At 32.4% G+C, this 27,067-nt stretch overlaps 2 protein-coding genes across 6 annotated transcripts in view; both read left to right on the top strand.

Moving 5' to 3' along the window:
- Nucleotides 1-1,508: 1,508 nt before the first annotated feature.
- stac (C2 and C2B_Munc13-like domain-containing protein staccato) overlaps nucleotides 1,509-27,067 on the top strand; it is a 39,677-nt gene continuing 14,118 nt past the window's right edge. The window contains exons 1-3 of one of the 5 annotated variants that reach the window (XM_090109726.1): nucleotides 1,509-1,703; nucleotides 3,456-4,432; nucleotides 23,552-23,819. In XM_090109726.1, coding sequence (XP_089965852.1) covers nucleotides 3,558-4,432; nucleotides 23,552-23,819 — 1,143 coding nt within the window. In that variant the 5' untranslated portion in view covers nucleotides 1,509-1,703; nucleotides 3,456-3,557. Of the gene's footprint in view, nucleotides 1,704-3,455; nucleotides 4,433-12,923; nucleotides 13,111-19,502; nucleotides 20,016-23,551; nucleotides 23,820-27,067 lie in introns of those variants that run through there. The other 4 variants (XM_090109722.1, XM_090109723.1, XM_090109725.1 and 1 more) reach the window with 4 other exon arrangements.
- Nucleotides 20,714-23,022, top strand: Ssadh (succinic semialdehyde dehydrogenase). Its single transcript, XM_090109353.1, has one exon. The coding sequence runs from the start codon at nucleotides 20,927-20,929 to the stop codon at nucleotides 22,442-22,444; it is 1,518 nt and encodes a 505-aa protein (XP_089965479.1). The 5' UTR covers nucleotides 20,714-20,926; the 3' UTR covers nucleotides 22,445-23,022.

Below are 27,067 nucleotides of genomic sequence, written 5' to 3'. Positions count from 1 at the left end.
AGAACATCCTACTTCTGAGAGAATTCGTTTGCTATATATGAATTGTTTTCAAGATTACTGACTTCGATACATTAAGGAAAATAAAGAAACAGGAGCATATTTGCAAAGAGATATTATCTGCAGGTAACCAAATTTCCTGAAATAAAGTTTGATCTCCTTACTATTAGTATTTAGTATAGTAGTAATATTGCTATACCGATATATACTTAGCAATAAAATTAAGGAAGTTTATTAATTATTAAAATTCAATGGTAATCGCGCATAAAATAGCTAATAAAAGTATAGGACCGTTTCAACATTACATAGTTGTTAGTAGGACAGTCAGCGTCACGACAAGCGACAATGAACTTGGCGGAAACCATTGTCACGCCCGCACCAACGCACAACGCCCCTCAAATACACATACTATTAGGTGCTATTAGTGACAAGTGCATCGGCGCACATTTTAACAGAGGTCAAACAACAGTCACTCTGTACAATATTAATCTGGTGAAATAGTAGTTGTGGTATCTATTATAGCTTGGGTTCGGTCGTTAAACATCTAATTAGGTATTTCAACAACAATGAAAAATCTAATTTCATTTGGAAGGTTAGCGCTTTCGAAAAATTAAGTCTCTTCACTTGTAAATGGGATGAGGTGAATTTATGTGTGATTTGAAATTCTAGGCTAAAGGCTATTACACAATTTTATAGATATTACAGTAGTACCGTATTGAAATAAATGCTTATTATACGTATGCGTGACTCGCTCTATAATGTTTTATAATAATAAATTAGTAATGATATTTATATTGAACTGATTGCTGAATTGTAAATTATATTTATTGATTATGATTAGGGTTGGGTTCCATAAAAATCAATCGTTTGATTTACCGTTTTCTTGGTTTGATAGGATAGATTGACAATAAAGCCATACATACTATGTTGGATTTAATACTGTTTAACAATTTATTAAAAAAAAGTTAGATTGGTGGAATAGAAGTTATACAGTGACGTTTTATCGTGTAGGTACGGTAAATAAAATAAAAAACTAATTTGCAAGTAAAAAATATAACGTCATAGAAGCACGAAACAATCAGATATTACGTTATTTTAAATTACGTTTTGAATTTCTTTTAACTACCAATAATAATTAAAGTTTCGACAAATTAACTTTTAAGGAATATATTTTTAGTCTACGTTTCTGAATTTTCAGAAAAGTACGCTTGCTACTTTCTTTCGATTCGATATCTACGTAACAACCGATTTGTAAAACTGTGTAAGATGCACGCGAAGTGGAAAAGGAAGAAAAATTTTGGTGTAATTATTATTTTTGATCGCGTACGCGCAGGCGAAACCACTCGACGCCCAATCTCTGCGGCTGATCATCGTTTGGAGTGTAACGATATCCGACGCCGGGATCGCATTATTTAACAATAGTATTATAATTTTTGTGTAAACTGGGTGCTCTATTTACTCCATTGTAGTGCTAGGCTGGGCTCGTATGAGTCAAGTGTAGGAGCAGTGGTCTGGAACGCGTCGTTCACTGTGGAATCTGCACGTGGGCCAGCCACACGCGTGGAGTGTGCCTGGCGGAATACGCAAGGGTGTCTTCGCAGTCTCTATACGGAAACTAGCGATGACTGTGATTAGTGAACCAGTCTTACAGTTGTGTGCGGTGACAGCTTAACTTGTTCGCGCAGAAATGTTCGCCCATATAAAAAGTGAGTATTTTACAAAATTTTCTTATATTTTTAATACAGGTATAAGTCAATTTACAAAAGCTTAGAAGTAAGTTTGGTGTGTGCATGATAAAGTTCTCATTTCTTTGTTACGAAATAGTGCAGGCTCGGTAATACATACATATTTATCAATAAGTACTAAGAGTTTCTATACTATGTTTACAAAAATATAAAACAGTATTGGCATCATCATAGCTATTTTAAATCCACCTAAGTGCTTTCTGTCAGCTTTCTGAAGATATACAGGGCACAGGCTATCCTCAAATCGCGTTACATATCTCAATATATAGAGCTAATTACCTTCACGAATTGCGGTCAAATTTATCCAGTTTAAAAAAGGAGAACCGTTAAAAGTGCATCATTCACTTACACAAGAAAAGACATTGTTTAGATTAGATTTCCGAAACATGTAGACCTACATGTTCAACCGAGCGTCTCTACAAAATTACGTAACTTTATTATAGAATCCCATGGTTTTCTATATATTATTTATATCTTCTTTCTTTATCAGTGTGTAAGTATTACGTAGGTATATACAAAGACAATAATAAAATATCATAACAACTATTATTTATATACGTAAAATAGCTTTCTTCCTAGGTACCTATGTAGTATTTATAAAAAGTAATTATAACACACTAACTAATACATGTAATAATGTAAGAGTCACCCTGTCATGCATTTAGCTTATTAATTATGTAGGTACCTGTTATATTTATTTCAAACTCACAGCGAGAGTATGATGACGTATTATATTTCACAATACGGTTCTATTATCTCCTCTCCGATATGTTCTTATCAAATGTTATCGATCAAGGCATCCCAGATTGCAGTATACGTTAACAAGCTGTTGACTGTTGTGTATAAATTTAAGTGCTTCTAGAAATTATAAACATCGCACTATTATGTTACGCCACTTAACATTGACCACTTGTGGTTGTGTTAAATGAAGATAGGTAAATTAAATTCTTTACCATATATTAAAATATTGAAAATGTTATTATGTAGTTGGTACGTAACGTCAAACGTGAAATTTATATGAATGAAATCGTCGGGGGCAAATAGGCTTGCGTTCAAAATCGCAGCCAATCGTAAACAATTTTACATAGAGCTCCAATTGTTCATTTGACATCAAGTTTAATATTTTAACTACAATATTGAAGAGTAAGGCATTGACACCGGAGGATGTAGGTGGTAGGTTAAAATTTTGGGAAGGGCATTCGAGGCTTCGTGGATAGAAATCGCAATAAATACCTACATCCTCTAATGGTTAAGAATCGTGCGTATTACACAAACGGAAGCGTATTTTTCTATTCATAAAATAGTTACTAAGATAAACGCCGGATCTCATAAAATGTGATGATATGGATTGAGATTCTGGTCGTCATTTCGAGGTGAAAGTGTAAATTGTAATAAGTAACGATTTATGAATTTGAGTTTTAGTTTACAGAGAAATAACAATACAGTCTACTTTATTTCTTATCTATATAGTGTTTTCGAATATTCATCTACCTACTCAGAATTCGTTAAAAAATAAAAAAAAATATGGTAAACTACAATCCTTATCATTTGAAGACATAAGCCGCGTTGACAAAGGGGCCTCTGTTAAATAACGCCGTGATTAGTCATTCCAAAAGGACATTAATTAAATTAACTTTGTAGTTGATAACTAGCCATTTGAAGTCATTACAGTTTTTACATTTATTTACTCAAGTTTATTTTCATTCGTTTCAGTGTCCCGATTATATGCTGTTGAACAATTCAAGGAGTTCTTAAACTCATAAATAATAATATAGATATTAGCTAAGAATCATAGAAATAAATAAATTAGCCACAATGCCCGAGTTCGGAACAGTAACTCGAGCGCTGGAATTGCAGCGATTGATCGAAGACAAAGTGTCAGAATGGCGAGAGAGGTCAGCCCGGGTCGCGGGCATAAGCGTGGCCGAGTCTTATCAGCAACCACTCAACTTCAAACGACACACTAACAGACGCAAAAACAGTGCTGAAGTTAATAGAATTATCGCAAAGTACTCTAAAGCCAAAAGGACAAACGAAAGACATCCAATACTGCAGACGTGTCCTGAAGAGCCACCCGTCCGACCTGCCAGGCAGAAGAAATTGCGATCCAAGTTTTCCAAAAGTGAAGATAATCTTGCCAGAATTGGTGTCATGGATTATCCTCCTGACCCCATACCGACAGTTAAACCTCAATTTAATATATCAAAATATAACACAAAAAGTTGCGAGGATATAACGGCTTTTGTAGATATCAGTCGAACAATGAAGAGTAAGAATTTTGAAGAAAAGAGCATACTAAATACAAAACCAACCCCAGTTACGAGGCCAAAACTTCATAGTATTAGTGAAGATATTTTGGACATATCCGATTTTGGTGATAGTGGTGTTGAAATAAGATATAGGACGAATTTTGCGACCTCTACCCCGTTATCGAACAGGAAAACGTGTCCTGCGGGTGATTCAGTGTCAGTGATTGATTTCGAAAAGTGTTCAAATTACAGTGTTAGTGATTTAAAGAAAGGCAATTCAGAACCCGACATTGCAAGTACTAGTTCTGTGAGCTCGGACAAAACTTTAGATGCAAGAAAACGTTGGAAAATTTTAAAACCTCTAAAGCCACCGTTTCGTAAAAGTACGTTCGAATGTTTACTTCGATGGCGTGGAAAAAAGTCTTCGCCAAACCAAACAAAGTAAGTGAGCTATTTTTCTTTATCTCTTTAACTTTGTTTACAAATTGATTCGATCCAGAGCATAATATATCTTTGCGGTTGTCAGTTGCATAGATAAGGTATAATCTTACGTACTAGGAAAGTAGTTAATAGGTCCGGTAAGTTTCCAGTTGAGATTAATTGCCTTACTATGCACCCGTACATCTGTTGTGAAGGACGCATTCCTTAATACTTACTAACTAAACACGGCAAAATTATGCAATTTCCTGCAAGCGTTTATTACCTACAAAATGATGTCTTTATGAAGTACAATTATGCGATAGTATAAAACATTTAGAATACGTGGTATTATAAATATACTATACCTACCATAAATATTTTCTAACAATATTAATAGAGTTATTAGCGAATAAAAAGTGTTAATTGAAGAAACGTATCTGGAAAGAAATGTCTTTGTTTATGGTTTATTGACCTTACGGGACCTACGGTCTCCCATACATCTAAATTCTAATGGAATATAACGGACTGTAGAGAACATAAAATATTGTTTCAAAATATTGTTTAACTACTAAGTAATAATACATAATATGCCTGTGCTAAAATCATTAACACAGCATTTAATATTATGTAGATCGATCATCGAAATAGTATCTATGCTCGCAGGGTTCGAGTATGAGTGTGGATTTAATCAAGTAGTGCATTCGCGATTTACTAGATGGCGCTTACAACGAAAAAATATTTAATATTATTGAAATATATATTATATGTACTAGAGGTCCGCCCCGGCTTCGCCCGTGGTACATATTTCGCAATAAAAGGTAGCCTATGTCCTTTCTCGGGTATCAAACTATCAAAATATCTCCATACCAAATTTCATGCAAATTGGTTCAGTAGTTTAGGCGTGATTGAGTAACAGACAGACAGACAGAGTTACTTTCGCATTTATAATATTAATAATAGTATGAATTGATAGTTCATGAAAATTGATATTACTGAGTACATTTTTATGTTGTATTTGTATATTTACCTTCCTTTATAATTTTGGAAATATTATTGTTGGATTCTGTTTGACTTTTTTCTAATTTACACGGGAGAATAATATGGAGCCTGATGATTTTATGTAATTTTTCCCTAATAGAAATTAAAATAATGTAACTATTGTACACACCTACGTAATTTATTTTTATTCTTTTATTATAGGTATACCAAATTTTTTGTTCGACGTTCGCATACTCTCGAAACTTTGTCAGGAATCACCCTAACATTGCCCAAACTTAGTTAGGGCACAGATTTACTCCATTGAAAAGTTACATTTGGGGTTGCATTTTTTAGAGGACGCAATTTTATTTTTTTGATGTGTAGGGGTGGTCAGTGTGAAGCTATCACCAAGTTTGTGGGGTCGCCACCCTTGTCCCACGGCCGCCATCTTGAAAATAGCGGTTGACATGGTTTTTACGATATATCTCTTAAACTATTATTTTGATAGAAAAATTGTTAAAAATATTTGTTGCAAATAAATTCTCTACAACTTTGGTCCTGCAACTTTTTGTCGTAGAACTATAAATAAAAAAGTTATAAGCGAAAATGTTCAGAAATTAGAGCCATTTATATTTCTCAATAAAACGTTTTTTTTTTTATAATTTTACGTAGAAATGATATTAGACCATTTTCGTAGATTGTTTTTCGAGGAACAACTTTTATATACAACATTTTTTCATTAAGTAAATAGCTAAGGTTTTACAGCGCTCCGAAGTGAGTACTAATTTTCAGTACTCTGAACTATACACTATACTTATATTATGTGTGTACTAATAATAATTTGTCATCAGTAATTGTTTTTTTTTTGTTATTATAATATTTTTAATAATTAATTTTGCAATATCACTAATAATTAATTACTTATAATCTTTATCTTTTCCCCACCACCTAGTCTGGAAGCGCGACTTTTTTTACGTCGAAAAGCAGGTCTGAAATGTTCTGCAGTGTGCTTCTATTGCTCTGGAGTATGGGAAAAGAGCCAATAGCCAATACATATATGTATAGTTAAGAGTACTTACTGAAAAATAGTACTCACTCCAGAGCGCTGTAAAACCTTAGTTATTGACGTTATGAAAAAATGTTGTACGTAAAAGTTGTTCCTCGAAAAACAATCTACAAAAATGGTCTGATATCATTTCTTCGTAAAATGATAAAAAAAGTTTTATTGAAAAATATAAATGGCTCTAATTTCTGAACATTTTCGCTTATAACTTTTTTATTTATAGTTCTACGACGAAAAGTTACTGCACCAAAGTTGTAGAGAATTTAATTTGCAACAAATAATGTTAACGATATTTTTTATCAGATAAATAGTTTAAGAGATACATCGTTAAAACTATTTCAACCGCTATTTTCAAGATGGCGGCCGTGGGACAAGGGTGGCGACCCCACAAACTTGGTTTTAGCTTCACACTGACCCCCCCTACATATTAAAAAAACAAAATTGCGTCCTCTAAAAAACGCAAGGTTAGGGCTAAAAAATGTAACATTTCAATGGACTAATTAAGTTACTCTCTATTGGAGTTTTGTAAGTGAAGCCTTAATGACGTATTCTTCCTTGTGGGTTATTTATCAGAATCATCTAAGTATATTTTAAAACCTGTTCATACGAGAAACCATGACTAAGTCTAATTCAATTTTTAATAATTAAAAAGGAGGGAAATTACTGCGTGGGTTATTTAAATATACCGTATACGTAAAGTTGGTAAATATTAATCGATTTAACTCTTCCATTGTTCTAAGGTTAAGGAAATCCTACTACGATTAAAATTTATGTACAATTCTTTTGCACATAAACACCTATGTAAATAATCATAGAGAATCACAAACACAATTTTTTATTCGAAAAACGTTTTCTATTTTTAAAAGCGGTTAAAATGCAACCAATCACTATCTTGTCATAAAAATACTATATCTATACTAGGAAGTCATTCCTTGTTAGCCAAATGCGATATTTCAGTTTGAAGTAAGTACAACTTTGAAGTGCATAGATAATGTGGCGCCAAGAAACTTAAAACGTTCAATGAAATCACTGGCATATAAACTGCAAATTTGTATAGTAAAAGTCATAATAGCTGATATTAAAATGATTTATTTGTTGTTAAAACAGTTGTTTTATAGTACAGGTACTATCAGGATTAGATATAATCATATATAAGAGATTTTTATTGCTATCTGGTCTAGCCACAGTCAGTGTATTCTTAGATCTGGAGCGAATTATAATTAATTACATACGAACTTGCTTAGCAATTTGTTCTACCCGTTATACGAGGAAATAATGTTAAATAACACAAAGTTGAAATCCCTGTTGTAATACCGGATAAAACGTGTACGTACATGGTTATTGAAATAAAAAAAAATAAAAAATATGTATTTGGTTATTGCAAGAACTTTATTTAATAAAATCCAAATAGGACTCCGCAAGCACTGATGATGAATTTAATTTTTTAGTAATACTAACAGGGACACTACTAAAGAAATCTTCAAAAGCAAGCGCAACATCAGCACTTTTGTCAATTACCCTGCCAGCATTTACAAGTTTTATGGTACTATTTGTCCGGCTTTTGCCCATTTCACCATTAATAATTGTCCAAACAGTTTTAACTTTGTTATCAGAGTTGCGTATTTTATCTCTGACATATAGACACTTGGCAGTGAAACAAACTTTTTTAAAAGTTTTTGAATAATTTCTAACATAATTATGGAATGACAAGTCTTTGTTATATTGCTTCATGCCATATAACTCATATAGAATGTTCCTGCATCTGTGTATACTAGGTGTTGCCCATTGACTAAATGGTAAATCCTTGGTGATACTTAAAGATTTAACTTTAAATATTTTTTTAAACTCATTATGAACTAAATTAAAAAGATTTGTAAACATTTCACAAGGATTATTATAAAAGGATTGATCATTCAGGTTAGGCAGTTTATTATTAATATTATCTCTAAATTTATCAATGCCTTTTTTAGTTATAGGCCTAACATTAATTCTTTTAAACTTAGGTATGCAATCCCATTCCAAAACTACTTTCTGGCCACAGTGATCTGAAGTCAGTATATTGAGGATATTTTTTTCTAGACAGTTGCAATCACAGTATATATTATCAATACAAGTTGCAGAAGTAGGTGTAATTCGTGTGGGTTCATCAAAAACTTTATACAGATTAAATGAGTGAAACAAATTAACTATTCGTGTTACCGTCTGTGTGTGTGAAAGTAAATCAATATTAAAATCACCACATACTATTACCTTCTTTTTACTCCTGCCTAAACGCTTTAATGTTTCTTCCATGACTGTCTCAAACATATTATAGTCACTGGAAGGAGGTCTGTATACGCAAACAATAATATAACGCTCAAGCTCAACACAGGACAGTTCAATGGTGCGTTCTACAGAAAGACTTACAATGTCAGTTCGTTCTTTGCATTTAACACTATTGTGTACAAAAATAAGAGAACCTCCATGAATAGCATGTGCCCTATAGTATATACTTTTTAATTTATAATTATCAATATTTAATAACAACTGACATTGTTTAAGCCAATGTTCTGTTACACAAAATATTTTTATACTATTATGATTTAAAAATAATTCTATTTCTAATAATTTGCTAGCCAAGCCTTGAATATTTTGATGTACAATGGAAAAAGGCTGCTTAGCTGTTGTCTTACATACTAGTTTAAATCTAGCTTAGGGCTAGTTTGTCCGTCAACACTTAACCTCGGTTGATGTATATAATTACTACTACATAAAATTATAGTAGATCGATGGTCTGATACCAAACATGTACCAGACTGGTTAATAATTTTATATGCTATTAACATAGCAAGTTCTCTCTTATATCTAAATGGCAGATACACTGTATTCCTTGTCAAGCAAAAAGATTTTGTACATGAATTTATGTCAAAATATATAAATGCATCACTATGATGATTTGTTAAATTATATAATTTTAAGTTAATGTTATAGATAAATCTATATTGATTTTGTGTCAAACCAGGCAAATATGGTAATGTACACAACATAAATTTGCATTTTGTCTCACTACTAATTTTCAACATTTTTTGAAATCCTATATCAATGTCATGTTTTTTTAGATTAAGACTATCTCCATATAATATAACAACAATGCTATTTTCATTAAAACTAAAATTATCTAATGAATTCATGATATATGTAAATGAACTATTAGGAGTACAAAAATTAGTTACTTTATGCCCTAAGTTGTTAAGCAAAGCGCCAAATCCCTGACCAATGTTATCTGACAACACAATAATTTCCTGCATGGAAAGATGTTTTGTTTTACAAGATGAAATTGTTGCCGTGGATGGAATACTATGCATGTCAGTGCAGTCAATGGGCTTATGGGGCGACGGTTGCTCCTTGTCACTTATGGAACACTTACATACATAGTTATTGGTTAGAGACTCGAAACGATCCATATTTTCATTGCTTAACTTTATAAGGTAATCTGCCTCTTTTATGTGCTCATTGATTTGTAACTGGGCAGCAGAATATTTTTGGTTGAGGTCATGTAATATATCATTTAATGAGTCTATTTTCTCCTTTAGTTCAGTAGTTTCCACTTCATATATCATTTTATAATGTTCTAAGTCCCTATGATATCTATCTAACTCTTTCACAAGGCTTTTATTTTTAGTTTGCAATTGTGCTACATTTCTTAATGAAAATCTATTTTTAATTACTGATTTTGTGTGCTTAATAAACCTACTTAATTTGAGATATTTTTTTAATTTGTTATGTGAATTTAACTTGATTTTTTTATTGTTTTCAAAGCCACTTAACTGTCCACATTCAACCAGTTCACCATAAAGACTGTTGGATGAATTGCATAGCCGCTTGGAGTTATCCTCTTGAACCTCCATTAAACTGCATTCCAGTTCAACGATACGACTGAGAGCCTTCTCGTGGTTAACAAAATTAATGATATAAAACTTTTTCCGAATTTAAAATTACGATAACGGTTTTAATTGATTGGCTGTTTTCAAGACCTATAAGATCATAAGAATATGTTTATCTATCGAAATCTCTATTCTAAGAATGAGATAAAATTATATAAATCCCAGAGGGAGTATTTGTCGTTTTCTATCTTACGTCATTGTGCGTCTAGATTCAAGATCAATTTCAGCGCATTGCAGACGACTGTCGCGTATGCCTTCAACACTATCGAGAGGATAAGGTTTTGTTGGGATGACGTAAGAGAAAAAAAATTGGCAAAAAGTAAATATTTGTAACAACAGGAATGAAAAAACTATCGCATGGTGGACATTTTCTGGAATGAAAAAAAATCCATTACTTCAAAAATAGGTATATGACTTAATTTTTAGGGTTCCGTACCTCAAAAGGAAAAAACGGAACCCTTATAGGATCACTTTGTTGTCCGTCCGTCCGTCTGTCAAGACCCTTTTTCTCAGGAACGCGTGGAGGTATGAAGCTGAAATTTATATCAATTACTCAGGTCTACTGTCCCTTGAAGCTGTGAAAAAATCAAACTTCTAAGCCAACGCAATCAAAAGATACAGCCGTTTATGCCGCAAATTTTCGACACTCGCAAGGGAATCAAAACCTAAAGGGTACTTCCAGTCGACCTAGAATCTTGAAATTTGGCATGAAGCAACGTTTTATAGCACACATAAAGGAAAAATTCCGAAAACCTTAAATTTTACGGAACCCTCGGTGCGCGAGTCCGACTCGCACTTGGCCGGTTTTTTTTTAATTTTTCTGATAACTGGTGTGGCAATACCTGTCAGAAAATTTCAGCTTGACGTCGACTTCTGGGACACCCTGTATAGTAGATATTTTCTAAGAAACAAACGAAACTTGCTTCGAAATCAATTTCATTATGACAGTTGGTAAACGAATATTGTTTTTCTGAGCCAATGAAGGGTTTTCCCCTTCAAGCCACAACAATCTTAGTCAAATCACAAGAAGGGAATATTCTCTGTGACCTCATTTGGTGTCTGCAGTCTGCACTAACGCTATAGACACTAAAAAATTATCTCATATTTTTTTTACCAAAATTCGCCTTGGGTGGGTACTGGGTAGGTACTTACGTCTTGAGTGACCTAGCGTAGTCTGTAACTAAGGCTTTAGTTATTTACTCTATCAGTAAATATATATAGTTAAAGAAAATAATGACGTTATTTAAGATGGCAGTCGTGTATATGAAGATTACACACAATAAGTTGGCTATTAGCATCACAATAAGTCATACCAATCTTGTAATTTGTATTGTGGGCATCCAACATAAATGGTCGACCTACTCAATGCAGTAGCAATGAATCACCAAGGATTTGTAAATACTCTGAACTCTGAAATAACGTACTAGATTTTTATAGATAGATCACAGCAAGACAAAAAAATGTTTTTACTTAACTAAAGCACAGCCAGAGAATAGCCTCCTTTATCTAGTTTACGAATTCTGCATTTATTTTATACGAATTATGATTTGTTGTAAGGTCTCTTATATATTCAAGTAACATTTCATTAAATTTAGAAAATAAAAAGTAGCATAGGTTTGGTTTGTTTTCCATAACAAATTTATTGTCTTTTCCTTAGGTAATGTATGATTCTGAGTCAGCAATCCAACCAGAATCAAATCTACCTATGTAAATAGATACATGAATTAATGTTCGTTTGACTATATCATGATAAATAATTACAATGTATAAGTCAAGTCATTAGGCCTGGAAAAACAATAAATTAGTTTAAAATGTATGGAGACCAAATTGTAGAGCATTGTTGAAATTTGTATGGACGGAGAGCTGTTGCAAAAAACGAGAATTTGAACTAGAGCTTTCCTTGTAATTGTTAAAGCTACGTCCAAAATTCAGCTTGCTTGGTTCCCATCACCCATGCATTTTTAAATATGAACATTTCAAAATAAGGACTACTACATTTTGTGACTCTATGGTTAATATAATGGTCCTTGCGGCAATTAATTATGGGTGAAAGGTGACTATTTATTTGGTGACAATGATTTGAAATGATTATATTTCAATCGTATTAAACTATCGTTATTACATTATAGCAGATTAAAATGTATAGTACATTGGCTGTGCTTCGGAAGTACCCATACTCATTACAAGTTCCCAGTTCCCACACTATTATTTCAAAAACGTCTTACCACGCTATATCATGATTCACATTCAAGAAGTTGGAATAACCAATACCAGCAGCAAAAATGTAACGTTATCTTTTACGACTGATTCCGTACATATAAAAAAATAATTTGCTAATTAAGCACATACCTGTTTATTATGTGGCGTTATTCTCATTGTTTTATTAATATACCGTACATTAAAGTAAGTAATTACTTATTTGTAATTATATAAAATAAACAATAGGTGATTTTCCTTGTAGCCTTGGATCTCTAAAAACTGAAGTATACAGTGAAGCTAACACAAACAAAGCTTTGAACTGGGATCTCTAAAGTGCCAGTCGCCGGCATAACGTGATACGCGCAGCCTGAAAACTGGCGACGTTTTGTACATAATAATTATTTCTGAAGTTTTGAGTAATTTTAACCTAGTCTTCATAAAAATATATTATGTGAAATGGATCGAAAAATAGTGCAAGATCCGTGGAAGTTTGTGTTCAAGAGTTTAGTTGAGAAAGAGATTGTGAGCAGGAACAAGTGAGTTTTTGGGTGATTATAGATAATTTGTAGTACATTTTAATGATTTGCTACAACTTCTCAAACTAAATTTATGTGAACAATTAAAACTAGTAAAACAGATTATAATATTAAGATTTATACAAATTATGAACTTTAAAAACTGCAACATAATATATTTAACTACCTCTATTGCGATTTTCTTGAGGCTCAAGGGATTTTTTTTGGGAAAGATATTGTTTTATTTGTCAAGAGTAGTTACATTTTCCTTTGTTATTTTATCAGGAAACTGCTAAAACCTCAGCAAATTTTAAATATAGAATGAATCATATTTACTGGAGCTCTGACATAAGTGTTGGCTCAGTGTTTGCATCTGGATTAACTGATACACTTTTGTTTACAGTTGTCTACAGATAAAAGCTAAAGATGCACGAATCATTTCCTGTTTAAGACATTAGTAATTTAGTATTTTAATGAAGTATTCATAGTAAGCTATATTATGAAAAATATATAAATAAGTGGAGGGATTAATTAGTTGTACGAGGATGTAAATGAGGTGCCTAATATTTCTATGTGCTCTTACTGAAACACTTGATAAATAAAATTCCGTTATTTTATAAGATATCGTGCAACAACGAAGCAATATACGTAACTGTTGAGGCTTTTATATTACTAAACCGTGAAGGTCGTTCAACTATATCGACTTTTTTGATGAAAGAAAACCATTGTCTTGTAATAATTAAAAGTATGTACATCTAAGGTACAATACATTTTAGGTTTTATTTTATGAATGTTTACATCGAATGAAAACATTACCCAGTCGCTCAAAGCTGATCCACTTGATCCTCTGACCTTGGACACTAAAATATTTTTATTTATGAATGAACAGTAACTTATATCAGGATTCAGGAACTGAAACAGTATAAGAATGATTCGTGCGTGAATTACATTGCAAACAGAGAAATTAAACACCAAGTTTTAAAGTTTTTGCCTTGTATTAAATAAAAGTACCTATTTATTTTTTTGTTCCATATTTTTCACAAACTAAACTTTTTTTCCGGTTTATAGTACCTAAGCCTACGTTAGCCACGGTGCGCAATTCCGACTCGCACTTGGCCGGTCTTCTTTATAATATAATATGTACCTTGTAAAAGATCAATATAAAAAAAATTGAGATAATCTATACTTTTCACAATTATTCCTTAATTTTTGTAACAAAATTTTAAGATTCTTTGTGGTAGTACCCTGTAGGTTTAGAGTCCCTTGCGAATGTCGAAAAATTTCCGCAAGAGCCGCTGTATCTTTTACGTAGATGTTTACGTTATTTTGTTTGTAGACGTAACTTTGAGGTAGTGTTTGATATGAATTTCCTTGAAAAGTGGTCTTGCCAGATATACCGCCAAACAAACAAAAATTCTAAAAACTATATTATCAACTATCAAGTACCTACCTACGATTTCAATTGTAGATCACGCCCCAAGTACTATTTTCCAAAAAATATTCTATGTACTACGTTTTGACTTTCCAAGATTTTAATATAAGTACGTATAGATACTATATTAGTTTCATTTTCCTCAGTCCTATGATATTATTTTGATATGATATGTCATTATGATACTGAGAAAAATGTTACCTACTTATTGTTAGAATTCCTGGAATTGTTTATTTATTATTGCAGTTTAATTGCATTGTGATCAATGATCATTATAGGACATATCACAAATGACCAGTATGTGATTTGTGATTCGAGGTAGGTATTTTAATGGTTTGTTTTTTTTAATACATATAATATATTACCACAAGACATCAACCCTTATAATAGATAGATAGATTACACTGGTCAACAATGATTTTGTTGCCCTGGATTTGAAAGTGGTTTCGAATAATTTAATGCATATGTATATAAAACTAATAATGGTTTTGGTAGATTGGCTCTAGTTTTTTTTAAAATCCTAATTTTCTTATTAGACTCAATAAAACGCAGCATGAAATAGAAGGTATATTTGTTTAACATCATTTATTTATTACAAAGTTTTAATTATTGTTTTGTTTTAGTATTTAATTAACTCAAATGGATTTTAAAATAGAGAAAAATCATTAAAACTTATGAAGTAGTACAAGGAAATAGATTTTATAAGCTTCTCTTCTTAGTTAATTTTGCGACAATAGTTTTGTTATATGGACCATCAGTAATCTGCCATCATGTGACGATCCCATATACCCTGATACCTTTATTCCATAATTTTTACTTCTTTTTCGATGCGTTCTTCCTGTTTCTCACAGAAATTTTGCAGATTTACTGGATATCTATCCAGGAGACTGTGGGGAAATTGTAGCTTTATGTTCGTATTTGCTCATGAAATAATGAAGTTTTTTAACAACTGTTGTGCAATTTCTTTATAATTTGGTGTTTTAAATTTACCTCAAATTAACCAATACTATATCTCTCCATAATTTACATTCAGCATCAGTTATAAAATTTTGTTAAATTTTCATATTTTATCAATTTTCGACACGCCCGTCATGTAGGGCCGTCGGGTATTCTTCTTATACTTCTAGATACCCTCAAAGGCCTAAATTCTTAATTATTCCTAATGAATTTGCTTTGTCTAATTCTATTAGTAAAAACTTCAAGGGAATTTCGTATACCTATCCGCTTTGCTGACCAAGTGCTAGTTGCTACTGGGTTTCTTCAACTCAATAAAAACCGAACATTGTTGTTCATAAAAATGATTTTTTTACAGAAACCATTTATTATTCTGATATTCTACAGTAAGTTTTATAGAATAGGGTTATGTCTGAGGGAATAAATGTGCAGAAAACGTTATTCACCAAAAAAATAAACGTGTTTATTTTTTTGGTGTTGTTAGTAACCCGTATTCTGAAGGGCCGTAAGAAAATATTTTAATATATGAAAATCCAAATTAAAAAAAAAACTAGAGCCAATAGGCTATTTGACAAGGTTTTGAAAACTGTCTCAAATTATTAAGATACGTTTATAGAGCACACAAAACACATGTTTCTTAATTTTTTGTAGTTAATCATTGAGAAAATGGAAAATAAAAACACGATATTCAAATATGCCGCCAAAACACAATTTTGAAGAATATGGCGTCTCGCGACCATGGTGACGTCACAGCGGCGTAAATATCAACTTGCTCCTAGTACTTATTGTTCGTTTTTGTTTTAATTATAGTATAATTAAGTTAATCTGTTTAAAAACCAGAAAATGAGTTCTTATAGGTTGTGTGTAGTACCTGAATGCAGAAATACAACTATTAAAACCCCTGACAAACTATTTATATGTGATCCAAAAGATATAAAAATGCGTAGAAAGTGGTTGCAGTTAGCTCGCAGAAATCCAATTGATATTAGATATATCGATTAAAACATTTATATTTTTTTGTGAAGACCACTTCGATGTAAGTATAGTGTTGAATAACTAGTAGGCAGTTTATTTTATTTGCAATATATAGTATAAATCGTCTCATTACTTACCTGCTTGAGGTAAGATAATGATATATGTATATAAATTGATGATGACGTGTTTGTATTGATATTGAAAATAATCAATACAAACACGTCAATCCTATAAACTGGATGGCTGAAATGAAAAAAAAAGGGCATAACCTAAAAAATGTATACTTCATAATTATTATTGTGCTATTGTGATTCATGTTTGTAGGTACATATAACTAAAAAGGTAATGAATGACGATTGAAATATTAACTTGCGTCGCTGTTTTCACATTTCTCAATTCAGGAGCGTAAAAATCTGGGTTGTTTTTAAAGAACATGCCAACCATTATAGCGTCCACTTTAGGTAGATTTCTACTGTCTGCTTTTTCGAAATTAGGTTCCATGACAAACAAAAATAACACATAAAGAACAAAACTGATTACAGACACCTTGAATCACAAGAAATAAGTTAAACAAGAAACAAAACCAAAAGTGAAATTCAGCAACGACGTGAGTAAACGTTGGGATCACTTGTTATTTACGCCGCTGTGACGTCATGGCAGATGCAGCCAATCATGGATGTTTTCGGTCACGTGGTAATTTTAAAAAATATGATGTTTTTTCTCGACGATTTATAAATAAATAAGTTATTATTTATATCATTTATTAATTTAAATCACTTCAAAAACCTTATTTAAATATGGATCACACAAAAAAGTAATTTATTTTTTATACTGTCAAATAGCCTATTTAATAATTTTAATGATTATATTCGCAAACTGGGTACTTGAAATATATAAATCTGTAGAAATATCTAGGGCAACAAAAAAAAATTGTTTTTTTGTTGAGCTGTGTTATCTTTCTTTAGTTATGCTTTTACCGAGTCTATTCGTTTAATTTAGGTAATGTGTAGAAAACATTTGTTTCCATAATAGAAGAATTTGATCAATATGCCACTGTTAAAATTTAATGTCATCTTTTTATTCATCTTACGAGGATAATATCTAAGTAAATACAATCATTTGCTACGTTACAACTATGAATGAAATAAAAACTATATAGGAATAATATAATTGCCTGTAACGTACGGCCCAAGGATGTAAGTTAAAAGGCTGTTGTTACTGTGTTTTATAAATTTGCGAAATGGATCGTTATAATTATCCAAGAAAATGCAATAGAAACGTAATTGAACCGAACAATATCCTATTGACTGTTTTTATTGTCAGCTTTATGCCTTCACCCTGTATCTAAATATCTTGGAGGGATCATAAGGTTTATAAAGACATCGCAAATAACGTGAGGGATCAGGGACCCCGTATAATCGATATGGTTGATGAGGCGGTATAGTTACGCCCCTGCGCTGGTGCAATATATCTTCTCGTGGCAGTGCTTGTGGCTGTCGCGAGTGGCTCGTGTGCAGCGACACTTCGCTTTTTTAATTTTTTATACCATAAATCATAATACCTACTTAAGTAGTTATATGCAATATATGTTCTTGTGTCGCAGACTGTGGGTAACAAAAAAATACATGGATGTGGGCGACAAATAGGAACATTCTATTTTGGAGTCTTGCTAAAGTTATATAAAATAGCCTTGAGATCGTTTTATATAATGCACTTTGTGTACTTATTTATCTTGTGTATCTTCTTAGTTAGCAAGACAATGTAGATACTAGATACGTAGTCAACACAACTTATATAAAACATTTTATTACCTAAATCTGTTGCACAAATAGGGGAAAACCATTTGCAGCGTTCTAGGAAATTTAATAGAATTTTTTTAAATATCATGAATATTTCGCTTTTGTTTTGAATTGTCTGGGTGTTTATTTAGTTAGGTATATTATATTGTATTTACTATTTTCATTAGGTATTACCACAGACTAATAATAATATACTACGTATACAAGTATTACCTACTTATTCATTAGTCTGTATGGAAACCATTCTGAAAGGCATTGTGTGTATAATATAATAATTCTGGTTTTCATTTAGATAATTAAACAGAATTTTGCTTCATATGAAGTTAGAAACGTTTTATAATTTGTACCTGTACCTGTACTGTTACTAATTAGTAGTTTATACATCTACATAAAAGAATATGAGTCATGAATGGAACCTTTTAATAAAATAGTATGTAACCCACCGGGAAAAAAGGCGCAAAAAGTTTTAATTGTATGCTATTGCGTGAGCGGGTGAAGGACGTTCACAGAGCTTGCGTGACGTAATTTAATACCTAGTTAAAAAACCTATACTCTTACAAGGTTTTTGTACAATTCTTTGCTGTTTTTATAAAAAAATGATTTCCTACGGCCTTGATTAGTTAGGTATATTATCTATCAGTCTAATAAATGTTTTCGAATTACAGTAATTTTATCGCTACGATTGGTTAGAGAGACAGCTTTGCAACTAGATACCTAATGAGTACCATCCTCATTAACCATTGTCATGTTCTACGATATATCTACCATATACAATATAAAATATTAAATCTGCATTGCTGCATTCTGCCGGAGAAGTGCTCCGGCAGAATATGAAGCTGCATAGGTAATGAATTTTTATCTTATCTATAGACTTTTTCCTATAGACTTCTTTAAGAAGATACCTATTACATACGTAGTACATATATTATTATTAGTCTGTGCTATTTCCTACCTACTTTATTAGATAAATATAATTTTTTTTTTAAATAATACAGTTTATATATTTGGGAAAACTAAAGCCTGTGTTAGTTCAAAATTGTGTTACAGGCTTTCTATTTAGGTACTTATTTTCAAGCATTAGGAAAATCTTCGGAGGATCACATCATTGGAGGTAGTTTCTGAAATAACAGGAAGTTTGATAAACACGCAGGTAGACACGTAGATGATCAATGTTTGAATACTGATTATAATTATTACAAAAGCACGTGCGTTCATGTATTCTGGTTAGTGCATGGTGGTGCTATAGTCTGTTTCAACCGGCGAACGCGACTGCCTTGAATTACGTCAGTTTCATTCCATTCGTGTTTCGTATCGCGAAGCAAAACAATCGTTTTAAGACGCATTAACGCTTGAAATAAAATAAAGCAATTCGTATTAACGCTCCCAATTGAGGTCATATGTGAGAAAGTTAAGGTCAGTGACATTTGTTTGATGAAGCAAGCAATGAGGAGTGAGAAGTGAGAATCAATTTACTTACGAAACGGTACTTACCGATGCGGATTCTGTGAGGTTAAGTTTCTGTTTACGTCATTGCTCTGTTAAACATATGACTCGACTTGTTGTTCAGTGAATCATAATATCCGCAAATTGTTATGGTAACGACGACGCGACGCCGTGAAGCTGTCCTATCAAACGTTAGACTCGTATTTATTTAACGTAAATAAAAATAAGTAAAATAATAAAATGGATGAAGAATCAATGTGGAAAGGTTTTTACGAAAAATTGCAGCAACAAAAGTCAACAGAGGAACAGGTGCATGAGAGCCAGTAAGTTCTTGAGCTTTGTTTACCTATAGAAAAATGTTTAAATTATGTACCTTCCTATTTGTGAATCATTAATTATTGTTTTATAGAGAATGAGTTGCAATGACTATTTTGTACTATTTATAGAAAAAAGTATGCATATACAATTAAGCATGATTATGATTATAATATATACTAAGTATATATTATTTTTGCCGTGAAGCGGTTAAGTTTAAATACTAGAGGGGTACGTAAAATTATAATTTAAATACTGTGCATACTTTTGAACTTATATTTTGATATAGGTAACTAACTATATGTATTGTGCTAAGTTGTTGCTAAGTATAGCATCACAGTATAGCATTGATTTGTAGAATATAGTATTGCATTTGTTTGATGCACAGGTTTGATGCATATAATATTTTAACTAAGTAGGTATTTTAATGTAATGTTGCCTCAGAATATATTGACACCGTACTGTTCTGACAATTTTAAACATCTAAGTACAAAATGCCTTACTTTATTTATTTCATATACGTGTTAATTTTTTTGCAACTCATGAAAAATAAATTACCTATTGTAGTTAGTCTAAACCTGTCTTCTCGAACAACGCGACGTTCTTCCAGTGGAACGTTACGTCTAACGTCATTGTCAGTTAAACGGGCTACACCTCAACGTCACTTTGACGTTTGACAATCGATTTTCGTCTTCATTTAATTTCGTTTTATTACGCACTGTATGTCGCTCGATAACTCAGTTCCGTTTGAGAATGTGTTAAATTAATAAATTGTCGTATCTATACCTGTTCGTACAATGCTTTGTACAGTAAATCGAGAGATGTAAGAGAATTTATCTTATCGCTTGACATACCCGGTGTTATATAAACAAGTTTATCATAACAACACTGTGTGGTGGACGTCCAGTTATAAAAAAATATGAATTTTATTCGTTTGGGACTACTTCCTAAACATCTGTTAACTATGGAGTGTCGCAATTTGCATTTATTGAAGAAGCTGGGATATATCAATGGAGAATGGGTGAATGCAAAGAGTAATTCAGTGTTTCCTGTTATAAACCCGGCAGATGACAAGGTTATTGCTGAGATACCTGATATGGATGCTACTGACGCAAAAATTGCAGTCGATTCGGCTACAAATGCTTTCAAAACATGGAAAGACACTTCAGCGAAGGAGAGGTCCAGTATTCTACGAAAGTGGTTTGATATTTGTCAGAAGAATAGTGACCATCTAGCTGATATTATCACTGCTGAAGCAGGAAAACCATTGGCCGAGTCAAAAGGAGAGGTGGCTTATGGAAACTCTTTCTTGGAATGGTTTGCTGACACTGCTCGTCACATCAATGGAGAAGTTATCCCTAGTCCATGGCCCAATAAGCAAATAATAGTAACCAGACAACCTTTAGGAGTAGTATCTATCATTACGCCATGGAATTTTCCATTTGCTATGATTACTCGCAAAGTAGGAGCATTGATGGCAGCAGGATGTACTTGTGTCATAAAGCCAGCGGAAGATACACCATTAACAGCATTAGCGGCAGTTCAATTAGCTGAAGAAGCTGGTGTACCAAAGGGTGTAATAAATGTTGTTACATCAAGTAGAAAAAATGCACCCGCTGTTGGATCAGTATTGTGTGAGGACCCTAATGTTGGATGTATATCATTCACTGGGTCAACTCATGTTGGTAAAATTTTGTATGGCATGGCCGCCAAAGGTATTAAAAGAGTTGCCTTAGAATTAGGTGGAAATGCCCCATTCATAGTATTTTCCAGTGCAGATATAAACCATGCAGTTGAGCAAGCAATGTTGGCAAAGTTCAGAAACAATGGTCAAGCATGTGTTGGAGCAAATCGTTTCCTGATACATGAAGAAATATTTGATAAGTTTGTTGACTGTTTCAAACATAAAATTAGTCAAAAATGTATCTTGGGTCCAGGCCATAAAGAAGGGGTCACATGTGGTCCCCTAATTAATATGGAACAGATCAAGAAAGTGTCTGGCTTAGTTAATGATGCAGTTAAAAAGGGAGCAAAGGTGAAGATTGGAGGACAAGTTGCAAAGGATATTGGAGAAAAATTCTATGAATCAACTGTTTTAGTTGATGTCAAACCAGATATGGACATTTATAGGGAAGAAATATTTGGGCCGGTTGCAGTGTGTTTAAAGTTTAAGACTGAGAATGAAGCTTTGGAAATAGCCAATAGTACCAGGAGTGGGTTGGCCGCTTATGTCTTTACTTCAGATTTGGGCCAAGCTTTTAGAATGTCCCGACAGCTCGAATTTGGCATGGTTGCAATTAATGACGGTGTGCTATCTGCAGCAGAACCTCCATTTGGAGGAATAAAAGAATCTGGAATTGGTAGAGAGGGAAGTAAACATGGAGCCGAGGAGTACACTGATTTAAAGTACACACTATTTTCTGCTCTTGATAAATAACTTATGTAGTTATTGAAAAGAATTATGACTGTTTGACATTCTGTTATTTGCACCTTTTTGTATAAAGTAAATTCCTGATACTTTTATGTATGTGTGTATGTATTTTATGTTTTTGTATTCAGTGTTGGAACACAAGATATCCCCAAGAATTGGTTTCCATGAGAACATTTCAGTAGAAACATTGTAATCATTAGCTGATTAATAAAAGATAATTAAAGTGATCATTCCAGTCTTCCATGATATTGTGATTTTAGGATAAGATTTTATATTTATCATAAGATATTCTGCATTTATTTAAACCATATTTCCCGCAAATGTTTTAAATATTATAATGTATTGTTGTGTTTTGTTCGGTTAATGTGATAAATTTAATTTGTCTACATAACGAATTTGAAATTTAAATAAGTTATTCTATGCTGGTTTTATAAGTTTAAACTTATTTATAGTTTAAATTTAAACTATAAATAAGTTTAAAGATTTATGTTTATTAAACATTTGTGTTAAATAAGATTGCATTTACTTTCTTTTAAATAAGTGTACATTGTGGTTATTACAAACAAATAAATTTTTGAAGCTGCTGTGGTCTTGTTATTTCTTTGTCTTATAATTGATATGCTAATTTATTACATCACAACAAAGGACTAGTATGTTCTTTGTGACTCAAGTACCTATTTATATGCTTTGCATAATATATTGATTTCCTAATGTGTATATTGCGAATCAATTATTTTATAGATACCTAATTTGAATGATGATAAATCATAAAACAAAAAGTTTGATAAGAATGAAATTTAAAACGTTATATTTATTCTTAAAGCATTAATTATTTATTGGATTAAATTATCCAGTTATTTATCTAGTTTTAAATTTGTCTCTAAATATTTAAATATTAAAAATATTGTTGATTGAAAAATAATGCAACATAGTTACTTTTAACTTAATTTTCCAAAAAAAAAAATATATAATAGCCATTTGTCTTTGCCCAGGTTGCACTGGGATATAAAATTATCCGAGAATTTTTGTACCTAGCTAAATCATAACAGATTAGTCTTTCCTATTTATATGTAATAAAACAAGTTTAGATTGAACATATTATTTTATTTTTAGAATACAAGAAGTAGATGACAGTTTCTTCGAAAAGTTCGGCTCCATACTGAAACAAGTGTCACAAAAGGCTGCATTAGAGGAATCAACGCCGCTAGCGCCCTTGAAGGAGGTCGAAGAACAAGATGGGGAGCAGAAAGAGATCACGGAAGTTGGTGCGACCAGCATTACCAGGGATTCGGATAGCGGCAATGAAACCCTCCTTGATACGGACTCAGAACCCGAGGATGCAGAGAAAATGGACTTCTACGTGGAAGCCATGGGATGGAATGTGAGTACCTATTTTAAGCTTGAATGTAATTTTTTTCTTAGTGAGTATTCAGAAATATATTATTAACAAGTAATTTATTTTCCTTATATAGAGTTTTATGAATAAGTATAGGTTGAATAAACTTATTATACCGATTATACCTAGGTATTTTTTTACTTTCCATAGTAGGTAGTCAAGTCGTTCCACCCACTAACGTTCGTGATTGTTACTTGTTTATAACTCCTTAATTGAAAAAAGGAGTTTCGTTATTTCAATATAGGCAATTCTCCTACATAGCTGGTATACATAAGGGTTATTACTTTGAACGCATATACATTTTTATAAGTGCATCAGTATTCAGTATGCTACAGCATCAAGCGCGTCCGGCGATCCCATCCATTATGATCCGGAAAAATGAATTACGTTGCTCCTCAGTCCTCAGTCCATTTGCTCATCACGTAATCGTCTTATGAGTTCCGTTCTACTTTGATGCAGGAATATTTTTATACATCTACATTCGTCGATGAACATTCATGCCTGATGAATAAGTAAAAAATGCTTGATATATGTATATCTGTCATATACTTACCTACCGCACGGAATACTTAATAGTATTATAGCTAACGCTACTATAACAGTCATTATAACAGTACATAATATAGCTATTTCAAATTTTCAGGGGCAGCTTTCAATAGTAGACTATTCTTATAGACGATTTTGCTTATCTTAAGAACCCTTGTTATTGTCAACAATTATGAAATGTCAGCTGAGAAGTGAACTAGACATTGGATTTATTTTAAGAAACTGGGTCGTCGGTGATTTGGGAATACCGAACATTCTATGTATTTTGCATTTACAATATACGTCAGTATGGGCAATATTCCAATGATAACTACTATCTACCTTATTGCTTTTGTATGAAGCAAGAAAAGACATTCTGAAAGTCATGAGTGGAACCTTCTCCATCACATTAAAGATCTCATTATACGGTTTGACCTATTAAATTATACTCATAACTCTTAGATCCTAATCCTTATTAATCAGTCTTTGTATATGATAGAGTTACAATAAATAAAAGTTAGTCACATAGGTATGATACGAAACTTTTGAGTGGTAGCCACATAATAGTCAGGTGGTGGCTCCATGCCAAATCTTTATATTCAACAGTTATTTTGTCAACTTCCCTGCCAAGGTTGTTTTGAATGGCCAAGAATAAGCGTTCTTCGAATGTCAATCCCCTTTCTTAAAATTATAATGGAAGTTCTTCTAATATGTTTATTGAACTCCTGTTCTATGGACGCGTGATATTCAAAATGACTTACTATTTGGTATTTAACTATTTAATATTTATCCATCACAATTCAAGGGATACAATTTCAAAGGATCTTCCTGGAGGTACATTTCATTATCCATTTGAATTCGATAGGAAAAAGTAGAGTCGGTATCTTTGATTTATAGCTTATTTAATGTTCGTGCAAAGCATTAATGGAAATAAACATGATATTCAATTACAGACGCTTAAAACGTCTAGATTGCGCACCTATAGTCTGGATATTCTCAAGTTGCATACATTACGTAATCATTTTACCTACGTATTACAAGGATTGATTCATGGATTTAATATAATTGCTTTATCTGTAAAATGACTTAATGCTAAGAATGTGCTTCGTTTTAAATCATAATGAATAAATTATACATCCACGTTGATGGTAACTTGCAATTTACCGTAGACAATTTACCAATTCAATAATTTTCATATGTAAGATACATAGTAACTAATTCTTATGATAAAATGTAAATTTTTTACTCTATATAGATAACTTTGCCATTATATTATTTTTGCTAACAAGTTTGGGAAAGTTTTGCAACACTCCATCTAAGATAGTTTACATACCACAGTTATTAGTTACTAATACACTTATAGTTTCTGTTAACGGTAAGTGTAAACTGTAAACTAAGGCGGTTGATAAAATAAATAAATCCCTCAGCACGTGCTTCTCAGCAAAGTAAACTGTTCGTGGGACCTTGGCTCGCCTTCCTATTACAACACTATTACTTTATTATAAACCTATGCACCGTCTTGAAGTATAAATGTGGATTTGTTTCTGATTGCTCAAATACTCTCTTGTTAGGTAAATGTTGTTTAATATTGCTTTAATATACTTCGAGTTTTTTTCTGCTTTCCCCCTATTATTTATTAAAATATTTACTTAATTCAATGGGTATCTGTGGTAGGCTTGTGGTAGGTAAGTTGGCTCTATGAAGGCTCTATGTACCTACCTACAGTTTTTTTAAACTGAAGAAACCCTTTTTATGATTGAAATCATAAATAGTAAGATGGATTTATTAATGCTTAATAGCTAAACCAATTTCAATTTAGATTCAAGTGCTTTCTAAACGTTTGAACACTCTTGACTTTGATAGTCTCCATAGTAATAACTAATGAGTGCATAGTATCTGCCTAGCGTACTTTTAATGGGTTATGAGTTATGACTTATTAAATAAGCGTATATATTTAGTTTTCTGTCGGAAAGATATTATTATGAGGTACTAATATATACTTTCATTGAGCCATAAACTGGCATTGAAGTAGCATTAAAAATTATAAAATTTTATGGATCGTTTGGGCGATGCCTGAAATATATTTTGAAACACTAAAATGAGTGGTTAATAAAAAATAAAATAACTTTTTTATTATTTGGTCGAATTCGACGTTCGACCCGTTGGCGGCGCCTTGCGAAAATAGAATCAGTGTTTGAATCCCCAGTCCCGGTCGGTCTCGTCAGTTCTGAGACGGCTCGCACCAGGTTTATATCTGTTATCTAACCTGACCTATGAGCTACCACGAGCCGCGAGGCGAAGTCGCATACGAATAGTAGTGATGAGTGTGTGTCGTAAATAGTGGCTCAGTTATCTGTGACAATGAATGGAATGGGGACTCTGCGAACTAAGTTCAGGGGGGTGAAGAAGGAAATGCTAGAGCGGCAGACCAGCATGCTCATACAATCCATGACTGTATGTAAATATCGATCCAAAATGCATGACAATATCTGCGCTATTTACATGAGCGTATCTAAATTACCATGTGTGTTTTTCTGTACCGGAAATGTTTGATGACGAGTTTTGCTTAGTCCGTTTTTGTCTTTGAAAAAACTCGCAAATGACTTCAGCGTTTAAAAATAAAAGACATTCGTCAAGTAGGTGTTCATGAATTTAAATCAACGAGATACCGCATTCAATTCTTTGAAATCTTATAATGATTTTCGCTT

Source organism: Colias eurytheme, chromosome 14, assembly GCF_061535395.1.
Source record: "Colias eurytheme isolate Ceu_HAF_F1 chromosome 14, ilColEury1 Martin Lab GWU primary, whole genome shotgun sequence".
In the NCBI taxonomy this organism is placed as follows: domain Eukaryota; kingdom Metazoa; phylum Arthropoda; class Insecta; order Lepidoptera; family Pieridae; genus Colias; species Colias eurytheme.
Note: the sequence above shows the minus strand (reverse complement) of the source record. Positions and strands in the feature narration are given on the sequence as shown.

Bases quoted from the DNA above. Each gene is read 5' to 3' on its own strand.
- Ssadh (XM_090109353.1), top strand. From the start codon at position 20,927: ATGAATTTTATTCGTTTGGGACTACTTCCTAAACATCTGTTAACTATG.